Raw genomic sequence first — 27339 nt, 5'->3', positions numbered from 1 at the left:
TGGACTAGAGTGACGGTGGAACCGTCTAGTAACTGGATGACTATTTACAACAGCAGATACATGACAGCACTCGACTAGGCCACAATCAGATGAAACAACACTGACGGGAGACTCTACACTGCACACAGGACCAGGAGACACTCCCATTACTCCGGTCCCTTCCCGTTTCCCTGCTGTAAAGAGCCAACAGCTGAGTCCAGTGTGGTGCAGTCCCGGCGCAGGTGGCCTCTCTTGCCACAGCGCCAGCAGACAGCAGAGTCATGGTCAAAAGAGGTAGGCCTACGAGCAGATGGAGGATGGCTACCATCACCTGGATAAAAGGCCCTAGGACGGCTACCCCAGCTGTTCGCGGTTCTTGCTGGCTGTTCGTCAAAAATCCCTTCAATGGCATGGGCCTGCTGAAGCGCCTCTTCGAGAGTGGTGGGTTGCTGCAGCCGCAGTTGTTGCCTAAGCCTCTCGGGTGTCAGACCACGAATAAATGCATCCAAGGTGAGGGCATCTCTCACTTCCACATTAAAAGATGGATAGCTGCACTGAGCTAAGTGCTGTAGGTCAGCCATGAAAACACCCAGTGTCTCCTTGTCCTGCCGCACACGTTCCTGGAACTGCTGACGGCGTGACACAGTGGGAGTGGTGTCACCAAACCGACGAGACAATGCCCTGTGTAGCACATCTGCCTGGGTCACCTGGCGGCCGCGGACGTCAAGAAAAACCTGCAGCGCATCCCCCTCCAATGCAGCTGCCAACTGCCCCACTCTATCCTCTTCACTCCAGCCATTAGAGTTAGCCATTAGCTCAAACTTTTCACGAAAGGCTTCATAAGAGGTACGGCCATCGTATCTCCCCAACTTCAGGAAACTTCTATTACGCACAGGTTCAGGTGCAACCAGCGGGGTCAGGGGGACAGACGGCCCAGTCTCTGTGGCTGTAGCATGCCCGCCGGTAGAATGACTGACCCCCCATTGAGGCCCAGTCACTGGGGAGTTAGCACACTGATGGGGTGAAGGTCGAGTGTCTGGCAACTGTGTGGTGTTATCTCTATGTGTATAAAATAGACGGGTTGCCTCGTCGGAGCCTTTTTGCAGAGTGTTTGCCGCAATGCTAGTGTGTTCGGATGGGAAATTAGCATGCATGCTAAGGGGCTCAATATCAAGGAGCTGGTGGGAGTTGCAGGCGTTTGGTATTGGACACATAAAACTGGGTGGTGTGGGAAGTGAAGGAGCAAAAAGGGCTTCTGTAGAAGAGGACTCGACTTTATTTAGAAGGCAATTGGGATGTGAATCAAGCATAAGCAAACAGTATTGCTGCTACCGGAGTAGCGACTAGCTTCTCCGGCTAGCCAGTTAGCTTCCGACAGCGCAGGGCAGCCACCACTAGCGCCGCTAGCGACTATTGGCGTACTAGCGAACCGGATGTTTTTATTGAATACTTTCCAGTTGATCTCCTCGCCGTTGCCAGTAGCAACAGGAAAACAAACGTGAGTGTCACTGTCAGGGGCACGAGCGTTAGAGTCAGGGCTTAATGAACATTCGGTTCGTAGTAATGGCAGAAAGGGGTTATTGTGAGACCATCTAGCAATAGCTCTCTGTCCCTCCGGACCTCGGTGGTCCTGCCCATGTCGGGGCACATCCTTATCAGGGTCCCTAGTCTGTCCAAGTAAAGGGAACGACCTTACCAGCCCAGCAATGTCATCCATTTTCGGCAGAGGTAACGATCCCACTTCCAGACACCAGTGTAATGCCGAAAAGTAGTTAGGAGACGGGGAGGCTGAGATACCGTTCCAAACTCCGGTAATTTATTTGTATAAAGGATGTACAGGCTAAGGTACGGGTAGCAGGAGGTGTCCACTACAAAACAACAAACTGATCTTGATAAATTAGGTCTCAATCACTCGTCATTCACTCTCATCGGCAGACAACACAACGCAACACAACCCACTCGCACGTAATTTACTTCTACTCTGACTAAACTTACTAGACGTCTTAGAACCCCCTATTCTATTCCCTCCCCTTATCAATCGCTAACCTATCCGAACCCCTAAATATTCCCTCCCGGACACCTCCCCCCAATCAAAACACATCAGAACTTATTGACACATTCTATGACACAGAAGGGAGAGGGAGACACAGACACTCTCGCACGCACACACACACACACACACGCGCACACGCCGGGAAAACAGAAGACACAGGGGAACACAGGGGAAAGTCCAACACGGGGCAAATAGCCTCGGCGCTACAATATGTTAATGAATGGGCACAGTATTATTGTGTACAGTAATGGGCTATCAGTAGTATGTAAACAGTTCATGTTTTATGTGATTTACATAAACTTGTAAACAACAGAAATGTTAAAAGCTGATATTGTGTTTCCCGAATTCTTACATTCAGGCATTCAAATGAAAGGTAATTATACTCTATCAGTGTATGATGCTTGCATGAGGGAAACATCCCAAAACAACGGCACCCATATAATTGCTGTTGTTTTGAGAAGTATTTCTCATGCAAGCATCATGCAACAATGCAAAAACAATGAAACTATTGTAGCCCTAATTATATTTTACATTAGTAAAGCAGTACTCTGATATGCATGCTTTCACAAACTTTTGTGAACAATCTTGGCACTTTAAACATTGACTGTTTTGAAGTGCATGTATAGCAATATAGTATAAAAATAATAATAATTGTGATATCATTACAATTTGATGAGGGGGGGGTGGGTTCATGTAGGTGGGCCCTATGACCCCAAAGTATGCCTTGACTGGGCCTCAGGTCAAAGAAGTTTGAGAAAGGCTGATGTAGACGACAAAGCAGCAAGGAGGCGTCGTGTGATCATTTAAACAAGTTTTATGACAAGGTCGATGAGGGTGGGAAAAATCGTACATTTCTGTGCAAACTTTGCCCGCACTTCAGTCACATTGTCTTTTAAGAAAATGCATTTTTCGGTTCCAGCAGCCAACAACCTCAGAACTGACCCTTCAGGCCTCTCAGGAGGCGCTGGCCTTCAAACCTAGTGACCACCATAGCAACCAGCATGATTGCCCTAGCAACCAGCATAGCAACCACGATATTTATGCGTTTTAGCTTATTGGATGTTGCGTTAATGCGGATAACTTTTGATCCGTGTGCCCGATTTTCATAAATGAGGTACCGTTGGAATCCTTGGATGAGGCCGAGTTCCATGCCCCTGATCAAACCCACTCTTGCAGTTCCTCGGAACCGCAATTCTAGTTGTTAATAGTTATTCTGATATAAGTTGATTTGGATAACAAGTGTCTGCTAAAAACTAACCCTAACAGTGACAGTTTTAGTGATAGTCTTGCGCTCTCGAGGTCACCGAATACTGTCGGTACGGGGAAAAAATGAAATCGGGCTCATTAACATGCCCTTAGAGTATAGCGCTGTAGCTGCCTCGAACTACGTTTTTTCCCCGTAAAGACAGTACTCGGTGACCTCGAGAAATGAATTTTATTCTGAATAATGACAATATTCTGATTACGAGTCATATAAACACTTTATTCCAGATGCCATAACCCGAATAAGGTAATATTCGGAATACCATAAACCGGAATAACACCCCTAGCATATGCCTCTTTTAACCGGAATATTAGTCAGAAAATGCCCCTTTCGTAATATTAAATTCCATCTGTGCATGTTCGTACAAGGAATTTTGGTAGCTTGCTTTGACCCTGACACTTTGCAAACATACTGTAGCGAAAGTGTGACAAGTGAATTTATGTATTAAAACCTGAATGTTTAAATGTCAAGATGGGATTTATCGATGGGTGAAAGTATCGTAGTTTTGCACACACTGCTGACAGATCAGTAAAAACCACTTAATCAAAGCGGCCTATTATAAGGCTAAAATGCGAAACAATAGCGGCTCTAATCGGTCCAAATGCACTTTTGTGGTCATGAATGAAATTCGTCCCCTTAGAATTATAGGGTTCTATCTACATTCTGAGTAGTTCTGAGATATTGAGCTTCAAAGTTTTAGAATACCATACAGTTATACTGATAAGTGGAACAAACCTCTTCAGATATAATGTCCAAAAATGCATACAACTACAAGAAACACCTCACCTTATCTTCTTAAGGTGTCACAGAATAAGAATATGTCAATAACTCAATTTTGACAAAAATGTCAGATAGAACCTTATAATTCTAAGAGGACGAATTCAGGGACAAAGACAGTAAACATATGACCCAGCAGACTCAGATACGTCCTTTCCCCCAATGACACTCACAGCATACATGTCAAGCCTTTGACTCCAGCCAGCACACATCACAAACCTGTCAAGAGAAAATGTGAACTGACAGAGTGCATTTTAAGGGAATTGTTTAATGTGAAACGTGTATGTAATGTGTAACACTGATAGATAAATGAACCTACATGTTCCTGTGGACTTTAAGGTAGGTGCAGTCACATATTTCATCACAGGCACCATCTGGTGGTGGATCATAGTCAAATTAACAATACTATATTAAAGGAAAAAAGAGTAAAGAAAAGACAAATGTTTGCTAAAAAGATTAATTGAGAAACACCTACACGTCCCTAACACAAACAAAACATAGTTACCTCTTTTGAGTATCTGAAGGCAATGACCATTATTGAAGTTCCAGATTTTAAGACAACCATCTCTGCCTCCTGTCACCAATCTGTCAGATTTAACAAGAGTAACAAGTCTTTTTCAGAGAAAGGGAAGAAAATAATGCTGACAATGTTGAAGAACAAAATGCTGACACACCGTCTTCCTTGAGGGTCAAAAGTCATACAAGTGATGGCAGAGAGGCCATGAGCTCCTCCAAATTCAAACACCTGGCTTCCTGTGTCTAAGTCCCACACCTTAACGACCTGGAATAGAGAAGATTTCATGAAGGGAAATATTGGGAGTTCAGTGTGATGTTTCAGAGACAGAGAATAGGCGACTCACAGATCCTTCAGTGCAGCTGACCACCTGCCTGAACTCTTCACTGTACCCACAGCACAACACTGGCTCGCTATGGGACACCACCACACGAGGCTGGGGCTTGGGTCTGAAAGTGTGTGTGTGTGTGAAAACGTGTTGTGACAGAGAGAGTAGAAGATAGGAGGGAGTGAGGAAGCCAGTAGAGTAGGATCTTGAGTATTGAGAGCAATTCAGAAATAATACTACATACAACCCTGTTTCCAAAAAAGTTGTGAAACGGTGTGAAATGTATAAACAGAATGTGATTATCTTCAGATCTTGTAAACCCATATTTCGTTGCTGACCAATTTGACTATTTCATGAAAAAAATACATGATCATTTTGAATTTGATGGAAGCAATATGTCTCAAAAAAGCCAAGTTTCACAAGACCTGGTTCCAGGCCTCAATTGTGTTTCAAGGGTACCTAGGTGACCTAGAGGGCCCTAATGTGGGAACAGTGCCCTTCTAAGTAGATGTGCAATGTCGGGCAAAACAAATAAAATGGGGTGCGGGTTAAAGAGCAACTTGCAGGTTGGAAACCACTATAAAGCATAGTGTAGATAAATGATGAAGGAACTAGATTCTCAGAAAGAAAAATAAAATAGTAACTACGCCAGAAACAACCTATTGTAATAAAATTGTGAAAATAACTTCCGCATCTATAGAACACTATCCGGAAGTGAGGTAAAAGAGGGCAAACAGGTCAAGTTCAATAAATGGTGTAATGGATCTTGACACAGACTCAGAGGAGATTATAAACAATGAAAACGCCTGTGACAGGCCACGGCCCTATAATTGACCTGTCGCTAAGCCCCGCCCCCCATTGTTACCGTGTGAAAACTCGGACAAACAAACCAGACTTGATTAGAAATACATTGTGGACAATGACAGCTGACACTATGAAAGCAGGCTTTGAGGACGTTTTGATCGATAAAAAGATTTGCTTTCCTCCAGAAACTATTAAAAGGGACTTAATTATGCTATGGAGGGGTGTATTGAAAACTTTAGAATACATACAAGGTGACAAGCAGTTGTGGCGAGTAGCCGTGCTCACCGTGCAAAAACCACTGAAGTTAATGCTAGCTAGTGGAAGATTGATACTAAGATATGTTAGGTTACGTTAATATTTGATGTATTAAGAATATAGTAGTTGGTTAATGAGCATTTTCATCTTGGGATTTAACAGGGAATAGCCTCTCGGGGTACCGGCTATCAGTATTACACGTCCCCCATGCAAAACGTTTGACCATGGTTATCCGTCAGGGTTTTTTGAGTTAATAAACTCCATAAATAACCATTAATTTGTCATTTTATGCCTGCACCCTGTTTTTCCTATGGAGTTGTCCGAGCTGATGTCCGAGTCCCGTTGAGGCTGGACTGTCATTGGCTCATCAGCGTTCTAAGGGTGGCGCTTAGCGACAGGTCAATTATGAGCCACCTAGGCCAGATAGGGGGCAGGGAGAGAACAATGGAAGGAATGATGGGCAGAAGAAAGAGCTAGAGTGACATATTATACTTCTTACTGGTGAGTGACATATTATACTTTTTACTGGTAAGTGACATATTATACTTCTTTTTCAACAAGTCAAAATAGGCCTTTGGGTTGCATAAAACATGTCCCTGAAACTGTTTGCGCAAAATTCCCCTCAGGTAACACATTATCACCAGTTCCATTCTCACCAATTTCAGTCCCTTTCAGAATAGGCTGTTCCTGGGGCCTGTTGCCATGCAAATGAGCTGTTGCCACACCCCACTCCGGAACTGATTGCATATTTACATCAACGGGCAGCATGGTTGAAAGCCAGGGAATACAAGGCGGTGACACGGCGATGGAGGACTCTCCACCAGAGAGCCTCCGACTGCCAGTGATAAAATGCAATGTGTTATGGACAGGGCCGGAGTGGGGCCACTTTTCAGCCCGGGAGTTTCAGGCCCAAGTACGGCCCACATTTTCCATAGTGGTGGAAATTGGATAAATGAAGCAACATTTCAGCTCTTACTATCCTGTAGTTTTTATTAGTACCATGGTTCAACAAATGTGTAAAGGTTGTATTAATTCACTTCAACTGAGAAAAAATATTCCACTATGCCTAGGGATGTAACGATTACCGGTATAATGGTAAACCGCGATAAAAATGTTGACGATAATAATTACCGTTTTCATTTCAAACATCATGATTATCACTGTTGATTACCGCGGTGTGGAAACCGTATGTTTAATCCTTCCCAGCTTCATCCGAGCCTGCTTTTGACATACAGTAGGCCTGGTACAATGGGGCATAAAAAAAATTATTCTTGGGTTCCGGTTTCCGACCGACCCTGTCAATTTATGTGCGACCCAAATTTATTTTATGAGCTTGGGGAAGAAATAACACTAAATAGTCTAGGCTACATTAAATAAATCTACAAATAAAAGGCGAACTATAATCACATTAATTACCCCTTGCGTTATGTATAGGGATGAGCGTATTCTCTCTTTTACAAAGTAGCCTATGCACAGCTGTTCACGAAGACGATTGTTTTCGTCACTTACCAAGGCACTCGCAATTTTGTCCAAACACCGCAACTTTTTCGCAAATTTGACCAATCATCGTAGTTTCACCGTGAAATTTCACCTACCACAACAGTCCCTCGTGCAGAATATTTAGCCAGATGGCACACTTAATTCTGCACCTTCTGCATATGACACCAAAGACTGCCCTAACATGTTCGTTCCTCTGCAGTTTTTATGACAATAAATAGAAGGCTAACATTAATGATCTGCTTACTTGCATCTCTCAACCTGGTGTTGCTAACCTACCTAGGCTATGAAAGTAAGTTAATTAAGGCCTACTTGGTTTACTGACATTTGAGTACCCATTGGCAAACGTTAACCTGGATATGTCCTTTTAGCTTATGTCATGTTTGCTAGCTTGTGGGCTTAGTTTGAGTAGTTCTACCAAAATCATAGAAATTAATAAAATTGCAAGACATTTACCTCTTCTATGATCCAAGAATGATTTCATTCGAGTTGTTTTTTTAACATTTATTTTAACTAATGACATAGAAGACATTCCCAATTGCACCCACATATCGTAATGCACTATGCAAAAAGTGATTTACACTCGTAGCCGAACACAGTGAGATGCAAGCCTTCCAATCCACTCAGAAATGTAATTAGGCTACTCACGTCCTTAAAGGGGAAGGCAGTCAATTAGATGTACACCACCAATGTAATGACATTAAACAGAAGTGTAGTCAAATAGTTCAAATCAATATGGCTTGGCTATTAGTAATTATGCAGGCCACAGACTATGAATTACTAAAAAGATATGAACTTAATATGAATGACAAAATATATGAATGTATTAAAACATACAACATGATGCCATCTCTTTAGGTGACTGTCTTTTGGACAGTTCTACGAAAGGTTATACTGCTTTGTGAATTACCTCAGTCAAAGCATTTTCACAAATAAAGTAGGCCTACTTTGATTTTCTGTAATCCTTTTTTAATAAGCATCAAGATGATCAGTGTGATTTTGGTCTTACTTACCTTAATTGCCCTAAATGGAAAAAAAAGAAAAATCGCAACTATTTTTGCAATTTTCACTTCCTCCCGCAATTTCTCCACAAGAAACAGCTAAAAACACCGCAACTTCCATCCAGGCATTTTAGGTCGCAACAGTCTCAAAAAACCTCGCGAAATCCTGGAGGGACTGATTTTCTACCTATCCCTTACTGCCAATGGGAAGAAAAAAAAAATCCCTACCGACCCATGGCCTCAACTGACAACCAACAGGAACCAAACCTTTTTTTTTATGCCTGGAACAAAACTGGTACCCTACTGATTCTGTTCTCTAATTGATGGTTTTAACTACGATTCGGATAAGGCTACACCTGATTTTTAAAGGCGGAACTTTTTCACCACAAAATGTGCACTGTATCATGTAGCCACTGTGCGTCTTTTTATGTTCACGTCCACATTAAATCCATTCCACTCACGTTATCAGGAGAATACAGTAGCCTTAAGTTTTATTTTGAACGCTTACTTTGGTCTCACTCATTGCATCCAAATAACAGAAATAGCAAACTCCAAGTTATGGTAGGGTAAGTTAAGCTATAAGCACATAGCCAATTAAACATGAAGAAAAAAGTGAACGGGACACTTTTTGAAACTATTTCAGCTTGTGTAGGCCTATCAGTGCTTTCTGAACATATTGAACACACTTTTAGAAATACCGTGATAATACCGAAAACCGTGATAATTTTGGTCACTATAACCGTGAGGTTAAATTTTCATACCGTTACATCCCTAACTATGCCACAAGTTAACAAAAACAGAAAGAAAGAAAGACAGAAAGAAAGAAAGCCTTTGAAATGTAGCCTATTCCACGCTTCCACAAAGAGGCATATTGAACTAATGTTTAGGCTACATGTTTTTTGCATGCAGGCTATATTGTTGTTTGGAGATTTAGCCTACTCCTTTACTACACCCTCTTCTAAGCAAAGGCATATAGGTTCATCATGTAGCATAAATATTTTGCTCTTTCTTACTACCCAGGGGGCAAAGGGGGTTTAGATGACATGGGCTGCTGTAAAAGGTTGTCATATAAAAATGAAATCTATGATGTCTGAGGATCACAACCTGGGTGGACAACCCGGTCAACAAGCTGTACCGACTGATATCTTATTCATGGACTGTTTTACAAGATCACCTTTTCGGTAAGTAGTATACGTTTTTTCAATCTACTAAAACTATTTGATCAATCAAAACTATTTTCTTTGCAGCAGGCTAAGCTAGAACTAGTGCTAGTGGAGAAACATGGATAGCCTAATTAGCAACAGAAGTTCAAAGTCTTTCAATGTAACGTTGATCACAACTATATTTCATACTGCTTGTACAATCAAGATATCGTTTGAAAGCTGTATTCCCGTTGTGTTGGTAGGGCTGTAGATTTCACAACTAAAATTATATATAGCAGAGATATGAAAGCAGTTATGGATGATGGCATTTGATCGCGACTGCTAGCTGCCTGATAGGGAACTGCAAAGAGCTTCAAAAGCGCATTTTTTTGCGGGGGGACATGCATACTTTGAACACATCCTACAAGTTTCCAGCAGCTTGTTGACCGGGTTGTCCACCCAGGTTGTGATCCTCAGACATCATAGATTTCATTTTTATATGACAACCTTTTACAGCAGCCCATGTCTGATTTAGTAAAAAACGGGTGTTTTGCCCCCTGGGTATACATTAAATAACTTTAATTTATCCTCTACTTGTCCCTAGTCATGGCCTCCTCATCACTAATTTCGGGCTCATCATTTTCAGTGATCGACTGGTTGATCTGCTGCTCAGATGCTACAATTTTTACTGCATAGGCCTACACAGATCAAACTTCAGTTTTGTTATTAATATTTGCATACTGCAAAGTCTATGCATCGGATATACAAAAGGCTAATATTTTAAGAAATGTAATATGTTGCTTGCAAATAGCTTGACAACGCTACAAACGCCCAATATTAGCCCTAACTGCTAATAATCATTGCCAATAGGCTATCTCTCTTTACCAGTTGCCACTTTTGTCTGTAGGCCTAATCTAGAAGCTTGGCACATTTAGCAGCATCTACCTGGCCGTTTCAGTCCCTCTGGCCTCTTTCTACCATCCACCTTCCTGACGCTTATGGCTACTGTAGGGCCGGCCCGGCTATCCGTATCTGAGAAAACTTTTTGGAAAAGACGGGCTATATGGACCCAAACAACTCTTTATAGGAGGGGAGAACTCCCTCACACGGTAGGCTACAACCCATGCAGAGGCAACGGTGCCATGCATTAATGCGGAACGTGTAGCCTACTTTAAGAGAAGTTAGACTAACGTGACAAATGCCAATATTTTTTTCCTCGACCGGCCCAAAAGTGAAGCGGCCCACCGGGAATTCTCCCGATTACCCACCTGGCCTGGTTATGGAGGAATAATAAAGAATGTGTGACAAACTTGGTTCTGTTTAAATGTCCGTAGTAAAGTAGCCTAATAGTCAAGTTATTGGAGTTATTGGTAATTACCGGACATTGGCTGGAAAAAAAATGAAATGTCCGACAAAATTAAATCTCTCCGGTCAAATTGTCTGATTGCAATTGGCTAATAATCCCGTCCCCTAACGCAATCTGAATTTGAGAATAAGCCTTAATATGTAAGCCTATATTATACGTCCTCTGGCTATATGTTTTTAAATGAATAGGCTCTACCGTTTGAAAAGTAATCTATTAAACAACACGCATATAGCCAACGAACAAATGAGTGAGGCGGTTCAAACATGGCCAGGCCCAGGCAGACTAGCCTTAAAAGTTTTTTTCAGAGGCCAGACGCGATGGATGATGATAAATTGGTAACGTCTGAAGCCTCAGATGTCCGGTCAACTCCACCACCAGATAAAAAGCAGGGGGGGGGGCACTACGCCAGCCTACGAAATTAATAAAAAGTAAATCATGCATAATTTAAAAATAACTCAATATATAGGCTACTTGGCTACGCAATAAGGTTTCCATTACAGATCCGCGGACGTTCAATGAACGCATGAAAGCGGATAAAGTAAATTAAATATCCAACTAAAGCGAAAATGTCATGCTTTTGAAGGCCTACCATTGTGCAGTCTAGCTGTGGTTAGTGACGTGATGCTGTTAATGGGGAGTTTTACATAAACCTATAGGTTATTATTTATTTGGCGTACCTATAAGGCTTTTTACCTTATCAAAAGTGAGGGGGACGAGTGATCTCTTCAACACTGCGGGGGATTTGGCGCTTGTCACTGTGTGTGTGACAGAAGCGGAATGGGAGAATGTGTGTAACAAAAAAAAGCTTACGAGTGATTTACACGCAAATAGGAGAATCCAATGAAAATGACAATGAAGCACTAAACAGATGCTGAAAACAGCACTGGTATTTCGCACGGCAAAAGTGTGGGGGGGGGGGGGGTCCAAACTAACAATTTTAAAAAGTGGGTGGGTGTTTTGTAAGAATATAAGAAATGTTTGTATTTTAACTTTTAAATGCATCAATCTGGTGCACTTTTAAAAATAAATTCAGAGGTCAGACCTGCTTATTTGTATGGAAATATTTGTGCTGTAGCCTAAGCTTTTTTGCACTTCAGAATTATAACCATGCATACACAGGTGGAATAGTTATGGTGATATTGCAATAAGTTCACAACCACAAAAACATATGGTACATTTCACAGTTCAGAAATGTTAAAAAATGTGTGTACATTTCAGCACTCCATGAAATTATGCAGAAGTGGTCACCTGTGTTATTCAGCTAGTTCATTTAAGATAATATATTGGTCATTGTAATGGCCATAGCCTATAGATAGGCTATTCCTTTTTCAGGATGTACCCATATCTGCATGATGTGAATGTTTGCATATGGCTTTATATCAATATTTGTGTCTCCTTATTTGATTTTCTTCATATTTTTGCACTAATGTCACTAGGAAGCATGCCAATATAAATATATTAATTTATCTGTGTAAGTGGGATTGGCTGGAACCTGACAATATAAGAACCATGATAGTGGGATAATATATGGCTGAGCAATTTACAAAAATGTATGTAGGCCTACTGACAAATAGTTTACATTAGAATACATTATAATTTCGCCCCAATGAGGCTATGTAGAAATGTGTTGCAATTTCAAAAACAGAGGCATGCTTTATATCCTCGTATATTCGGTACAGGTTTGCTGTTTATTGTGATATTAGGTTTGCCACGTGTTGTGTGAAGGGTTAGTGAGATATTAAACTGAGAGTAATGGGTGTGCACTGTGTGCAAAATGCGATTAGCCTAAATTGACCGTCGGTTCAATGATAATTTTCTCGCGAACCATTTATCACAGCAACTTGGCGCTAATATCATTGGAAAGCTTACATTCCGCTCGTTCGCATGATGTGTGATATCATGTATAGGTTTAGTTTAGTTGAACCTCATCTGCCAGGTATTTGACCTACCACGTTGACACTTCAGCGTGAAAAATACTCAAAGCATAGGCCTACCTGAAGCCGGGGAAATGCGGGGGAATGCGCCTGGGATGGCTTCTGAAGTAGCATCGCAAATAAGAAAACATTTAGAAAATTCCACAGACAGGGGGTGCTCTTGAACCCTCTCACCGTCACGTCTCTGAAAGCATAACCGTGGCTCAACAGGTAGATCTATAGATAGGCTAAACTCATTTTTCAGGCATCTGACCGACCGGGTTGACACTTCAGCGTGAGAAATCGTGGGTGTGGCGTGTGAGTGTGTGAAACTAATCAAATGCGTGTGTCTCACGGCCAATGCGTGAGAGTTGGCAGCTATGTGTCGGAATCAGTGAGATTGGAAGTGGAGTTGCGGGGGGTGCGGCCGCTCCAAGATCATTCTCCGTGTACACTGGACATGCAAAGTGTTCTTTACCCAAAGCATACAGTATAGGCCTATGCGTTCTCTGTCTATGATCTGCAGGGTTAGTATAGGGCCTCCTCGACGAGGAGATTACCGGTCCGCGGATAATTTCTGGAACAATTAAACGGTATCATGGAACCGCGGCCGAAAGAAAAAGAAACGAAACGTTTCCCAGAATAGGAAACATTTCTTAATTTATTGTTATCAAATAAAGAGGCATAGTATTAGGGGGTAGTGGTGTGAGCTCATTCTTGTGTGTGCGCATCTGTGTTAAACAGTCAAAAGTTAAACAGTCTGGAGATAACGTGGGTAGCAGCAACAAACAACTAGCCTTTTTAAAACAACGAATGAAGCGGACTCTTGCTGTCCATGAAAAGATACTGGCTAGATCTTGTTAGGCATGTTTAAGTTAGGCTAATGAACATGTTGCATTCTATACAGCCTGATTGTGTCATTCTTTTCTCAATTTGACTAATTAAGAAGCGATAATAGGATATTTGACCGGCATCAAAATGTCCGGAAAACGAAACCTCTGCCGGTCACTCTCAGAATCAATTCATGTACACACCTGTATGTATGATGTAACATAGCCTAACAATGTTAAATGGTAATGGGTAAAACTTTGTTTGGGCCGCTATATAAGCCCAGTAGAGGTGATATGTAGCTATTCCAAAGTTTAAAAGCATTTGTGAAATTGCCTGTCTACAGTACTACCGGATAGCTTGAGTCGATTCCAGTGAAGGCTAGCCCTACGCTATATGGCCTTCAGCCTCATACCTACGGCCTAATTACAGCCGTGGGGATATCCTTTACCAAACCTGCTCCCACTCACGCTCCTGGCTGCGCCTGGCAAATACGCCACCATAATAGCAATCAGCTATGATTAATGTAGCTACTTCAGACCACCCCATTTTAGATTTGCGTCTGGCACAACAGTCATTTATGCGCTGGTAAAATAGCAACAGCGCCCAAGATCCGCCCACAATACAAAGCGACTTGAGTTTTGCGCAAAGACACTTCCGTTTTAGACCATTAAAATAGAGCCCTGGGTGTATCATGGAACGAAAAACACAATTAAGAAGACCCCAGACTGTTGAGCAGCTGAAGACCTACATCAGGCAACAATGAGACAAGATTATTGTCAAACTCAGTTAATTTACAGACAAAAAGTGAAGCAAACCAGTGGTACATGCCCCTGCCCTGTCCCAACTTTTTTTGAGATGCTTGGAGCAATTACATCTAAGGGGTTTACATTGTGTTCTTACAGTTTTCTCTTTGTTTATGGTTTCTCTCTGTTTGGTTTTGTTGCACTCTGTGGTTTGAGATTATGATTTGATTTGATTGTGTATATTTGTGAGTCTAAAGTGATTGGGTGACAGTTTGTGTTAGGGATTTTTTGGAGGGGGTGAAAAGTATGGGGGGGGGGGTAGAAGCCATTGTTGCTCTGTTGCATTGATGTCTATTTATTCAAACCCTTCTATTGGGGTCATAAAAACTGCTCTTAACTTCCTGGTTGAACTAACATTCGTTTGACGAATCCTGCATCTCTGTTTCATTTATTTGATTTGAATGGCCTGCTCTGGGGTAACAATTTGTAGCACATAGGTGGGGTCATTCTGAGTTTTGGGATAAGTGGTTGGTCTGCCACTATAGCATTCTGTTTTTAATTACATTTAACACAGCGTTCCAAGTTTTTTGGAACTAGGGTTGTATAATGGTTAATGTAAAAAAGGTTCATGCAGAAAAGGTTGAGAACTGTAAACTACACTTTCCAAATGAAACAGATCACGAGACAACAAATGTGGCGTGGGAAGGAGAAAGGTTTTTTCACCTTGTCCTAAGGGACAACATGGCCACTGAGTCTGTAGCAATGTATAGTGTATTCACCGCTGGGGAATATAGGGCTGCAGATATATCCCCACTGATCAGGCTGGCTCTAGGGTGTGCAGTGAACAAGCATGTCTGGTCTATGGCATGCCAGATCTGAAACACATTTAAGAAGCAGAGTCTAAACAATCCCATCATGTGACATTGGCTTGCATTACAACCATCCTTTTAAATCTACATTTTTTTTTCATGTTATTGTTGTTTTAAAATGGCATCTGCCTTTCACTATGAATTGAGTCCTCTAGAGAGATTATAGCCTGCCCCACTAGAGGTTACTACCTAAAGTTTGAAATGTTGTGACCAAACCTTAACAGTGTTGTCCATGGACACTGAGAAGAAATGGTTTTCCTCTGTGTCAATGTAGAGATAGCAAATGGGTGCATAGTGTCCTTTGAGTACAGCCGTAGGTTTTCTAACAGTGACATGTTACCACATGGAAGATGAAGGTTAATCAGAAGGGGAAAATGTATAACAATGTTTTAAAACTCTGGTAGAATATTGTAAGGTACCAGTAAAATATTATAAAGATGTTTATAGTTTATACAAATTGGTATGAGAAATATTGAAAGCAGATTCCTACCCTGGAACATATGGATTCCAAATACGCACAAGTCTATCCATCCCACCAGTAAGTAGGAGGTTATGTTTTTTACAAAGATCAAAAGTTGTCACCCCTTTCGGGACTGTGAAAATTGTTTGGTCCCATAAAGCCCGAGGCTGAGCCCTCCTGGGCTTCCCCTCACAGCAGGGCTCTTTCACCTCCCTAAGATGGTGCTCAACATTAGTGGAGGGCTGCACACAACCTTTGGAACAAAACAGTACAGTACACAAATATCAAGACTTCATCTCACAAGATTTCAAGTTGAAAGAGATTATTTAGGGGGTTTCTTTGCTGTCAGTGTTAAACATAATTCGTTATAGGGTCTGGGAGCATTCCATTGGGGAATATTTTGAGTCGTAGCATCCTGGGCATAGACTTTCCATTAACCTTAATGTTTGGACCAGCCTAGCCAATTGCATTTATCACGGAATCCTAACATTACTTTCTATTTGCCATTAACCTTTGCAAACTGATAATAAACCACATTGGCAGTAGGGAAACAATGAATTTAGATAGATATTGTAATTTAGATAGATATGGTATTTACCTAGCCTGGCGGGCCATCCTATATCATTGAAATGTATAGTCTGGAATCGACCCATTCACCTCGCTTAATCCAAGGGGCGGGCAGAGAATTGTCTTTCAAACTGCCTAGACATGCAATAGGCCAGCGCTACGACCAATCAGAACAAAGAGCAGGATGACGTGGCCAGAGCGATGAAAACAGTGAACGGGGAAGTAAACTTTTACTGTATCCGGTCGGCAAAACGGCAAATACATCCTTCTTCGAAAGGAATGACTTAAGTGCATTGTGTTGCTCAACTCAAGTCCAACTCCTCCAAAGTTGACGCCAACGCCGATTCCAACGCTACTAGACGTACAGTCTGAGCAAATTAATTTGCCGCCGCTAGGGTGCGTCTAGATTTCTAGGCTAGTATTTACCTCTACCGGCTGCAATTGTTTAAAGCAATTCAATGTAGTTTCGGGTATTTTGACCACAGCTCTGATTTTGACGACTCTAGAGCTCCCCCTAGTCACAAAATATTTATATCTACAATGCATGAAAATGCACTGTACTGTTATTCGTGGGCTTCTCTTTATTTTTACAGTGTATGAAAATGCACTGTACTGTTTTTTGTAGGCCTTTTATTGTCTATATTATTCTTCTAACTATGGCTGGGCAATATGGCTGAAAACTGTATCACGATATAAGTATTTCATATCAGTCGATATTGATAATTATTGATTTTTTTTAATCTATTTCAGATAAGGACCAGAAGAATTTTAATCACCTCAGTTATCAATCAAAGCAAACAGGGAAAAGAAATAGCAACACAATCATGAAAAACACTCAAATAAATAAATGTGCACATAAGTCTGAATGAAAAGCAGCACTGCTTGAAGCCTGGAAATATTGTAAACAAAGTAGCTTAATTTGCTAGTTTATCATCTACTGGTTACACTGTTAAGTTTCCCCACGTGTGTTTTTAAGTTTCAAATGAATACTTTTTCTCATTGGGACAGGCCCGTTTGAGTCTTGGTTCATACTTTTCCATTTGCATCGGGATTGAGATGATTAGAACTTAGCAGTCAATTTGAATGCAACAGTTTTGAACAAATTCGTGCAGCGTGCTAATGATGCTAACCGGATTTAATAGCAATTTAGCCAGTCGTCTTGCACAATTGTGAATGTTTGGATTACATTGTGCATGCTGAGGAGGGATTCGCCTGTTGAGAGGGAGAGAGAGAGAGAGTACACGGGGCAAGGACTCATTGAGAGTCTGTGTTGAGGTAGGCCTACTTGGTAGAGTTGCACATACTAGCTACAATGCGAGATATATTTAGCCTATGTATTTATGGACAACGTAAGGCGGGAGGTGTGTGTTGCTTTTAATTATAGAATGTTCTATCGAACATATTTTTTATTGATATCGATATCGATTAAACCATTTAATGTACAAACATGGTTTCAAATTTTATAATGTAGGTTTTATTTTTGTGAACCTTATACTTCTTGAGATATTAACAACAAACAACCTTATTTTTCCCATAGACTTTTTATTGGCCATTAAACTATCTGTCTATCAACATCAATCAACATCCATGTCAAATTAAGTTACTACCTAGCAAACTCCATAGCAACCAACATGATTACCCTAGCAACCAGCATAGCAACCACTTTATATAGCATAGTAAGCACTATGATTACCACCATAGCATAGCAACCATCTTAATAATTACCCTAGCAACAACCTAACAACCACTAACACAATGCCAACCTAGCAACTGCCATAACAAACAACATGATTACCCTAAGAACCAGCATAGCAACCACTTTATTTAGCATAGTAACCACAGTGGTTGCTATGCTGGTTGCGAGAAAAATCTAGCCTAGAAATCTAGACGCACCCTAAATTAAATTTGCTGCCAGGGCTAGTCTAGCAACTCTCCGTTGGCTTGTGAGCTCGAAAAATTAAACTTCTATCAGGCCAATCAAATCGTGTATAGAGGCGGGCTTAACATAATGATTGATGGCAGAGTTGCAACGGTTTGGCTTGAATTCCCTGCTACTTGAAAACAAATAAGGTAATGTTGCTGTTGGCGAACAGTGTGACACGAGTTAAGCTTTTATTAAGTTGGTAAAAGTTTGAACTAGCCAACTAGCTCCGCTGGTGGGAAACATGGGACTCATAGCGCTGTCCTATTGCGTGCAGAGGGAATTTGAAAGACAACCGATTATCCCGCCCCTCGGACTGAGCACTGCGAACGGTGAGTGCCCAGACCCTACATTTTAATGTGGGTCTGGCTCGTCAGGCTAAGAAAAATCATGTTGGTTGCTAGGTTGACATTATGCTAGGGGTTGTTAGGTTGTTGGTAGGGTTAGTAGGGTGTTGCTAGGGTAATCATAGTGGCTACTATGCTAAATAAAGAAGTTGATATGTTGGTTGCTAAGGTAATAATGTTAGTTGCTATGGAGGTTGCTAGGTAGTAATTGAATCAGACATGGATGTTGAGGGATGTTGATAGTTAAATGGATAAATGAATGGTTTGAAGTAGATGGATGGAGAGAAAGTAGGATGGAAGGTGTCTTGTACCAATATTACCTGAGTAATTGAGATGGTTGCTAGGGTATTGCTAGGGTAATCATGTTTCTTGCTATGAGGGTTGCTAGGTTGACATTATGGTAGTGGTTGCTAGGTTGTTGCTAGGGTATTTCAGATGGTTGCTAGGGTAATCATAGTGGTTGCTATGGAGGTTGCTAGGTAGTAATTGAAGTGGACATGCATGCATGCTGACGGATGTTGATAGACAGATCATTTAATGTATGTTGATACAGAAGGCCAGCTTTATTAACGCTTTTGCGCCCACTTCAGGCATATTTGTTTCGCAACATGCGTGTAAAAAATGGTGAGGTATGTACTAACAGGCCACACTGAGATAAAAGTGCAGACTGCCTGTCAGGAGAGCTGAGAATGTCAAATTGCACTTTTCCGTCTCATGCATACAGTTGTGCTCATAAGTTTACATACCCTGTACATACACATGCTAAAGTTAACTAAAAAGAGGAATAAAAAAACCTTTTTTTGGAAATTGATCTAATGCCTTAATTAAAACAAATAGGAAATAGCCAACCTTTAATGACACCAATTTTCTTTGTGAATGAATAATGTATTGTAAATAGATAAATGTTCTTCCATAAAATATAGGGGCCCATAAGTATACATACCCCTATGTTAAATTCCCATAGAGGCAGGCAGATTTTTATTTTTAAAAGCCAGTTATTTCATGGATCCAGGATACTATGCATCCTGATAAATTTCCCTTGGCCTTTGGATTTAAAATAGCCCCACATCATCACATACTCTTCACCATACCTAGAGATTGGCATGGTTTTATTTCAGTTAGCCTAATAGCTGGTTTGATTTGCATTGAGAGATCTTATGGAAAGTACCCCATGCCAATCGTGAGCAGTGATGCCAGTAACGCGTTACTTAGTAACGCGTTAGTCTATTTTGACCACTTTATTCGGTAACAAGTAATCTAACGCGCTACTATTTACAAACCAGTAATCAGATTAAAGTTACTTATGTAACTCATTGTGCGTTACTAATTTTTGTCATTTTCCTTAGTAAAAAGATATATTCTTTGCTTTCTTCTTGGATTAACGTCATGTAGGCCTAGGCTATGCCAACCTTTTCAGCATGAGGACAACTCACGTGTAAAACCACGCAGCGAACAAACGTAAACAACAATGGAGGGAGGAGAGAGATGCACGTTTTATCTATACAGTCATTATTTTGAGTTTGTGTTAGCTAAACATGACAACATTAAGGTACAGTGTACATTCTGTGCTGGCGACAAAGTGCTGTCTAGCTAGATATCCCAAGTCTCCCGAAGTTTTGGGAGTCTCCCACATTGATATCCTGACGCCCGCAAATTACATAAAATCTCCCGGAACCTAGAGCGAACAAGAACACGCAAGCCAGACCGGACTTAAAATCTGAGTTTAACCAGGGGGTCAGGATTTGAAGGGTTAGCTTCAGCCACTTAGCATGGCATTTGGCCGCCGACATTTTTGAAAACATGGCGTTACATGGTTGCAACTTCCGGCACCAGTTTTTACATGGGTAAAAAAAGAGTTGGTTGGGTCCATTTAGCCCGTCTTTACGGGCCGGCCCTACAGTACAGTAGCCATAAGCGTCAGGGATGGTAGAAAGAGGCCAGGAGGGACTGAAACGGCCAGGTAGATGCTGCTAAATGTGCCAAGCTTCTAGATTAGGCCTACAGAGAAAAGGTAAAGAGAGATAGCTATAGGCAATGATTATTAGCAGTTATTGGGCTAATATTGGACATTTGTAACGTTGTCAAGCTATTTGCAAGCAACATATTACATTTCTTAAAATATTAGCCTTTTGTATCCGATTCATAGACTTTGCAGTATGCAAATATTAATAACAAAACTGAAGTTTGATCTGTGTAGGCCTATGCGGTAAAAATTGTAGCCTCTGAGCAGCAGATCAACCAGTCGACCACTGAAAATGATGAGCCCGAAATTAGTGATAAGGAGGCCATGACTACAGGGACAAGTAGAGAGGATAAATTAAATTTATTTAATGTAAGAAAGAGCCAAATATGTATGCTACATGATGAACCTATATGCCTTGTTTGCTTAAAAGAGGGTGTAGTAAAGGAGTAGGCTAAATCACCAAACAACAGTATAGCCTACCCATGCAAAAAACATGTAGCCTAAACATTAGTTCAATATGCGTCTTTGTGGAAGCGTGGGATAGGCTACATTTCAAAGGCTTTCTTTCTTTCTGTCTTTCTTTCTGTTTTTGTTAACTTGTGGAATAGTGGAATATTTTTGTTAACTTCTCAGTTGAAGTGAATTAATATAACCTTTACACATTTGTTGAACCATGGTACTAATAAAAACTACAGGATAGTAAGAGCTGAAATGTTGCTTCATTTATCCAATTTCCACCACTATGGAAAACGTGGGCTGGTCTTGGGCCTGAAACTCCCGGGCTGAAAAGTGGCCCCACTCCGGCCCTGTACTTGACTTAATGCCTACATGGTTTAGGCTGTATTACCGGACTTTGTGGTAAATGAAAGAAAAATGTTAATGTTGTCATATTAGGCTATTATTTGCCGTATATGCGGGGTGCCAAGTAATTACCTTAAAGTAACTGACTATGACCATACACTTTGGCAGATGCATAGCAATGACCTATATCCAATTATTAGCCTACTCATTGCGTTGTGTATGAAGACTATTTTGAAACGCACAGGCTGTAGTTCTGTAGAACGCAACGTCTGGATCATATAACCTGTCTCCCCAAGTGATTTAAAACGAAACGTCAATGACTTATTTCGTTTGCTTTCTTGCAACATTGACATGATTAGGCTATGCATTTGATTTAAATGTTCAGGCTGCCAGTCGAGGCAAAAGCCAAATGTCCAACAACAGTTGCAGACTATGCCTGCTCGAACCACAATACCCGAGGGATGTGCGCTTCTATTGGAAGTTTAACTTGCGTTGGCTTCTTTTCGTCTGCCTGCAAATGTAGCCTAGGCTTAACAAGCTGCAAATTCACACTGGGTGCAGCAAAAATCCCAGCTATCCACACGTTTCTTACATACCATGTCTACTTAATTAATAGTCATTTTCGTTGGATAGCCTATTGCGTAATAGGCCTACAACCTGTCCAAATAGTATTTAGGGATCATTATTTGTGAAGCCTAAAGTGACACAATATTGATTCGCATCGTTTATTATCACATATGAACATCACATTAAATAACCTAGGACTTCAGAGACAGGGCAAACTTTACCACCATTCCCAAAATGTTATCCCAACCAATTAAATGAAATTGCGCTTATAACGAGGTGAAGCGCGTTCCCGAACAACTTCTTTTCCTCTGAGGGAATGTCCAATCTTCATCAACGACATACCGTTGTACCTTACGTTGTCTCCGTCTGTAACGTGGAATCTAATAGGCTAATTCTAGCTGGTGCCGGAAACGAACACCCATGAAACGCCATTTTCGTAAAGATGGCTGCGGTCAATTTCATGTTTTTTTGGCTGAAGTAGCTAGCCTAGCATGGGCCATTGAAATGAATGGGGGCGGGACTTAGTCACTCTCTCCAGTTATATATAATACCTCCATGAGTTTAACACGCACACAACGGAGAGGGAGAGAGAGGGGAGTGGTGTGTGTGTGCCTGCAAGCGCATCCAAGACAGAGAGCATCCTGGTCTGTTTTGCTAAATCAACCAATCAGTTTTCAGTGCACGTGGGCTTATATCTCTTTTCTCCCGAACTTAATTAATCAGTTCAGTTAGTGTATCTAGGAACAGGAGCGTCATGGCAGAGTCAGTGCCCCTCAAAAAGGAACATTAAGACCCATTTCACATCAGACTACACAAAAGTGTACCCAATTGTCTCATAAGAGTAAAACATAATAGTCTTGCACACTGCACTGTTTGTAACAGTGACTTTAGCATTGCTCACGACGGGTTAAATTATTGCAAAAGACTTGTTGAGGTGAGTTTAACAAGTGTAATTTAATTTGCATATTACTCAGGCCTATACTAGATGGCTAGTTGCCAAGGCTACATGAAAAGGCCAAACTACCAAAATCTACATATTTTACTATCACAATTTCTATCAATAGGCCTTCCTTATTTGGTGTACTGACTAGACATTATTGAACAAACATCTGCATTTCAGTATCTAAGTAGGTTAGGTTGGGATGTCTGCTATACATTGTTGGCATTACTGTTAAAATGCACTTCCAGTGTAGTGAGTATTGGCAAAACCGGTTATCATTTTTATGTTGAGGCGGTGGGGGTGTTGTCGGCAGCTGCTGAAAGTAACTAATAAAGTAACTTGTAATCTAACTTAGTTACTTTTAAAATCAAGTAATCAGTAAAGTAAGTTACTTTTTAAAGGAGTAATCAGTAATCAGATTACTTTTTCAAGGTAACTGTGGCAACACTGATCGTGAGATACGGTGAAGGGTATGCGATTGTCCCAAGGAGAAGTATGAACCTTTATTTTAACTAACTACATAAAAAACATTATCAATTGCATCCACACATATCAGTAGCCTTTTAACTGTGTTTAAACTGCAAGTCTTCCTCTCTCACGAATGTCTTAAAGTGACAGGAACTCAATTAGAACTACACACCTACAATATATTGACATCAAAGAAACCTGTAATAGTTTAGCTCACAGGCGGGATGTGACCTATGCTATTAAGTTTTATTGCCAAAGCTACCACCACAAAGGAATCCAATGCTGTGGGAAACACTGTAAAAGCAGGTGTTAATTCAAGTTGCAGATAAATGCGTCAATAAGAGAACCTTTCAAAGACCACAGAATCGCTATTTAGAGCAGCGGTCCCCAACCACCGGGCCGCGACATTCCTAACCGGACCGTAGCCTACGACATGAGTTTAAATGCATGCAAACTAAACTCAATTTAATTCACAATAATGTCACATTTTTACATGGCATAGGCCTATATGCAGTTGTTTGATTGCGCACATGTTTGCATTTTGAAAGGTCTATTTTCTTACGTCTGCCTTCAACACTTATATTGCCTTTAGCGCTGCGCAGCCTCAGGTCAGATCACTTCACTTGATCAGTTCTTGGCGAACGGTAGTGTCACACGAAGTTAGCTAAACTGCTAGAATGAGCAACAAAAAACAAGCATCTTTAGCAGGTCACTGGCCAGAGTGTTGGAGCTGCGAGAGTGTTGAACTGCGAGAGTGCCAGAGTGTTTGAGCCGCTGCAGAGATTTCTTACAGAAAAAAAGTCACCGTTAGCTGCACATTTTAGTGATGAGGACTGGGTGTCAAAACTCGCTTACCTGTGTGACATATTCGGGTTGCTTAAAGGCACAATGTGTCTTTTTTGTGAACTTTTGAAGTGTAATGCATTCAAAAATCAACTATACATATCAATAGAATGTGAAGAAATAACACTACTGACATTTTCTAATCGAAGAATATGCATAGCATTGCAGAGATCTCCTCCAGAATTAGCGTGCTAACCGACTAGCCCCGGGTCGTCCAGTCTTGCAATACCAGTTTATGTCTGAGGTGGCGACAGGGAGTAACATACCGGCCAAACCGTCTTCAGTGCAGCCCAGAGCAGTCGAGAAAGAGACAACGCAATTACGCACACTCTGCTCCCACCCCCTCCTGCTCCTCCCCTCCCCCACGGAGTTCAAGTTCTACAGTGAAGTGTACTGCGAGAATGGCCGAAAGTTCTAGGAAGAGACCTCCATCGCCTCCAGCTAAAAAAAACTCGATCTGAGGCGAAAAGAATATCAGATGGGAAGCAAGCAAATACACGTTAATCTAGGGAGTGCTTTCCACCGATGGAGACAGCTTGGATAGCAAGGAGATGCAGTTCGATTCTGAACTTGCGACATTTCTTCTTGACTGGTAAGTAAACATCTGTTAAACATAATTCATAATTTTGATTAAGCAAAGGAGATATTGTAGAATTATCTCTCGAGCCACTAGGTAATGTTTGTCAGCTGTAGATTGCGGTAAATTGACTTTGTTCGACCGCCATTGCTAACGTTACCAACCTAGCGATAGCGTCCTTGCTGCATATGCTAAGCAGTTTGCCAAATACTATTATTTGTACGTGACAAGTTTTGTGTCCTACACAAGTGTAATGTTCCAATATGCAATAAATACATTTTGATTTTGGTGAATGTTCACTGGCTTGTGGTCTCGCTAACGAATGATGTTGGCAGCATAAGATACTAAAATTACAACTAATGCTAGCTCTACACGATTAGGATAACTTTCAGATACGTTAGAATACTATCCTCTATCTCCGGTAACGTTAGTTGCTTAGATTGTGTCGGGCCTGTTGCAAAATAGCATCACCATTTTCCTTTGAAGCTCTTCAAACATGTCTTTATCACAATACACCCATGTGTGTGTTTGTCTGTTTTCACAGGATCAGAATTCCAGTCCAGTCCTCCCCTATGAAGGTGTAACGATTACATTGCTGTTGCCCAACAGGTAGGAAAATGTAATATCATCTAATTTCAGTAATGCGGCAAAATGCTTAGCTAATGCCCAGGTAGTAATTATGACCGCCGCTAGCGAAGCGGTCATATAGGGATTGTCAAAGTTTTTTTTTTTTTTTTTTCCCCGTCATCTACTTCCTGAATTTTTGGTCAACGATACCCGGGACACCAAACCACCGGGACACATGAAATTTGGTGGGTATGTAGCCCCACTAGACTTTTACGGAAAAATTTCGCTTCGTCCCCGGGGTCCACTCCCCCCCCCGTGCTGGGCCCAACGAACCGCAAAAAAAGCAGTTTTTCCTAAATAACTACCTGAACCGTGGCACCGAGGATGAAGAATCTTTTATGGTATGTTGGTCTCAAGGGCCCACATCAATCTGGCCCATAATCACTCATTTGTGATTTGCACCCCCCCGGTAAAAAATGAAAATGCAATATTATTCTGCTTTAATCGCCCCTATCTTCAGTTAAGATGTTCAGAACTGCACCAAATTTTATTTGTATGATTGACCTGGCATTCTCTGGGGGTATGCCAAGTTTCGTAGAATTTCATCCATGGGGGGGTCTTAAAAAAAATAGATTATGTGTACATTTAGTGACTGTACACTCATTGGCCTGTAGATGGCGGTGCACACATATACACATGCACACACACACAGGCACCCACATACTATCGGTATTAGAACGGCCGATACATAATTACAAATTCAGTAGGATTAAAAGAAAGCCAAAATATATATTCATCATCATCATCATGGCTGCATTTCCAGTATTGGCGATAAGTAGTCGTTTGTCCACTAGATGGCGCATCGTTGCAGTGAGACGTAATTTTGTTGGAAGTTAAACATGGGTTGGAATAACAATGGACGCTTCCTACAAGTTTACCGCAGAGAACGTCTAATAAGGATAGGATGATGTTCACATGAAATGTAATTCCCATTTCTTCTTGAAGCCGAAATAAATCTGAGGATGTTTATCGGACATGCTTGGTTTTTACGTTAGGTACGTTAATCTTATAATATCAATAAGGACCTAGGTAATGTTACCGTTAGCGTTGGTTGAGTGATGGAGGCCAATTTGATTGATTGCATTTGTAGAAAACTATATGCGGTTATACCAAGCAAATTGATAGCAGCACTGTAATTGTATCTTTCGACTGTCATTTGTTGCATGTGCTACAAAAATCATTCTGTGCAATGGAAGATTTACCAACGTTACACCGGTCTGATACAGTTTTGCCTATAGCCTACATGCGTGAGACTGAGACGCCTGTTTATTTTGTTTTAAGTGCGTGCAGGGTGTGAGAGGGGAATCGATGTGCTTTGATTCCAGCTTGGTAGTTGTAGTCTGTGAAATTAAAAAGCACGTGTGTGTGAAGTATCCAAACAATGACACCTTCATTTCATTATGGCTGCTTTAGCAACACACCTTAAGCTACTGTGTAGTGGGTCCCATTTAGAAGTGGCTACTTCATTCGCGCTTTCCTTGACTCATGGAGCTGCGTGAATTTTATTACAACTTTTCGCCACGATATGGCAGTTTAAGTCCGCTTGATAGGCTACTGTAAGGCGTAAGCCATTGGTTTCCAAAGGAGATTTTATTTGTGTCGCCAGCATAGCCTATTGACAATTTATGTTGTAAATAGGCCTACCTTATAAACCTACCTGTAGCTTAGGGAAGCTAACAGCTTTCTATTAGGATCTAGTTTGTTAGTTACAGTTTTGTCATAACTCCCTGATGCATTTTTGCATTTAGAATAGAGCGTGAACAATATTGGGTGCCTATGGACTAGGCTTGGTGAACCCAGCCTGATCTGCCCGCTATTTATTTTTTGATTTCTTAAAAGATTGAGGTTGGTCTGGTGAAAGCCAGACTAGCCATGGACCTCAGTTACACAATGCAAGGGAACATGAATCAGCCTATATTTGC

The 27339-nt window shown here is 41.2% G+C and overlaps 1 protein-coding gene across 1 annotated transcript in view; it reads right to left on the bottom strand.

Annotated features, from left to right (window-relative positions):
- wdr95 (WD40 repeat domain 95) overlaps positions 1–27339 on the bottom strand; it is an 87096-nt gene that overhangs the window by 14734 nt on the left and 45023 nt on the right. The window contains exons 10-17 of the mRNA XM_076283100.1: positions 15827–16049; positions 15553–15658; positions 15191–15342; positions 4934–5036; positions 4748–4854; positions 4579–4658; positions 4393–4447; positions 4247–4292 (exon numbers count right to left, since the gene is read on the bottom strand). Coding sequence (XP_076139215.1) covers positions 4247–4292; positions 4393–4447; positions 4579–4658; positions 4748–4854; positions 4934–5036; positions 15191–15342; positions 15553–15658; positions 15827–16049 — 872 coding nt within the window. The remainder of the gene's footprint in view (positions 1–4246; positions 4293–4392; positions 4448–4578; positions 4659–4747; positions 4855–4933; positions 5037–15190; positions 15343–15552; positions 15659–15826; positions 16050–27339) is intronic.

This window comes from Alosa pseudoharengus, unplaced genomic scaffold, assembly GCF_046254945.1.
Source record: "Alosa pseudoharengus isolate Yale_2024_CS ecotype anadromous, Long Island Sound unplaced genomic scaffold, YU_APseudo_1.1 YU_APseudo_1.1_scf_13, whole genome shotgun sequence".
Taxonomy (NCBI): domain Eukaryota; kingdom Metazoa; phylum Chordata; class Actinopteri; order Clupeiformes; family Clupeidae; genus Alosa; species Alosa pseudoharengus.
Note: the sequence above shows the minus strand (reverse complement) of the source record. Positions and strands in the feature narration are given on the sequence as shown.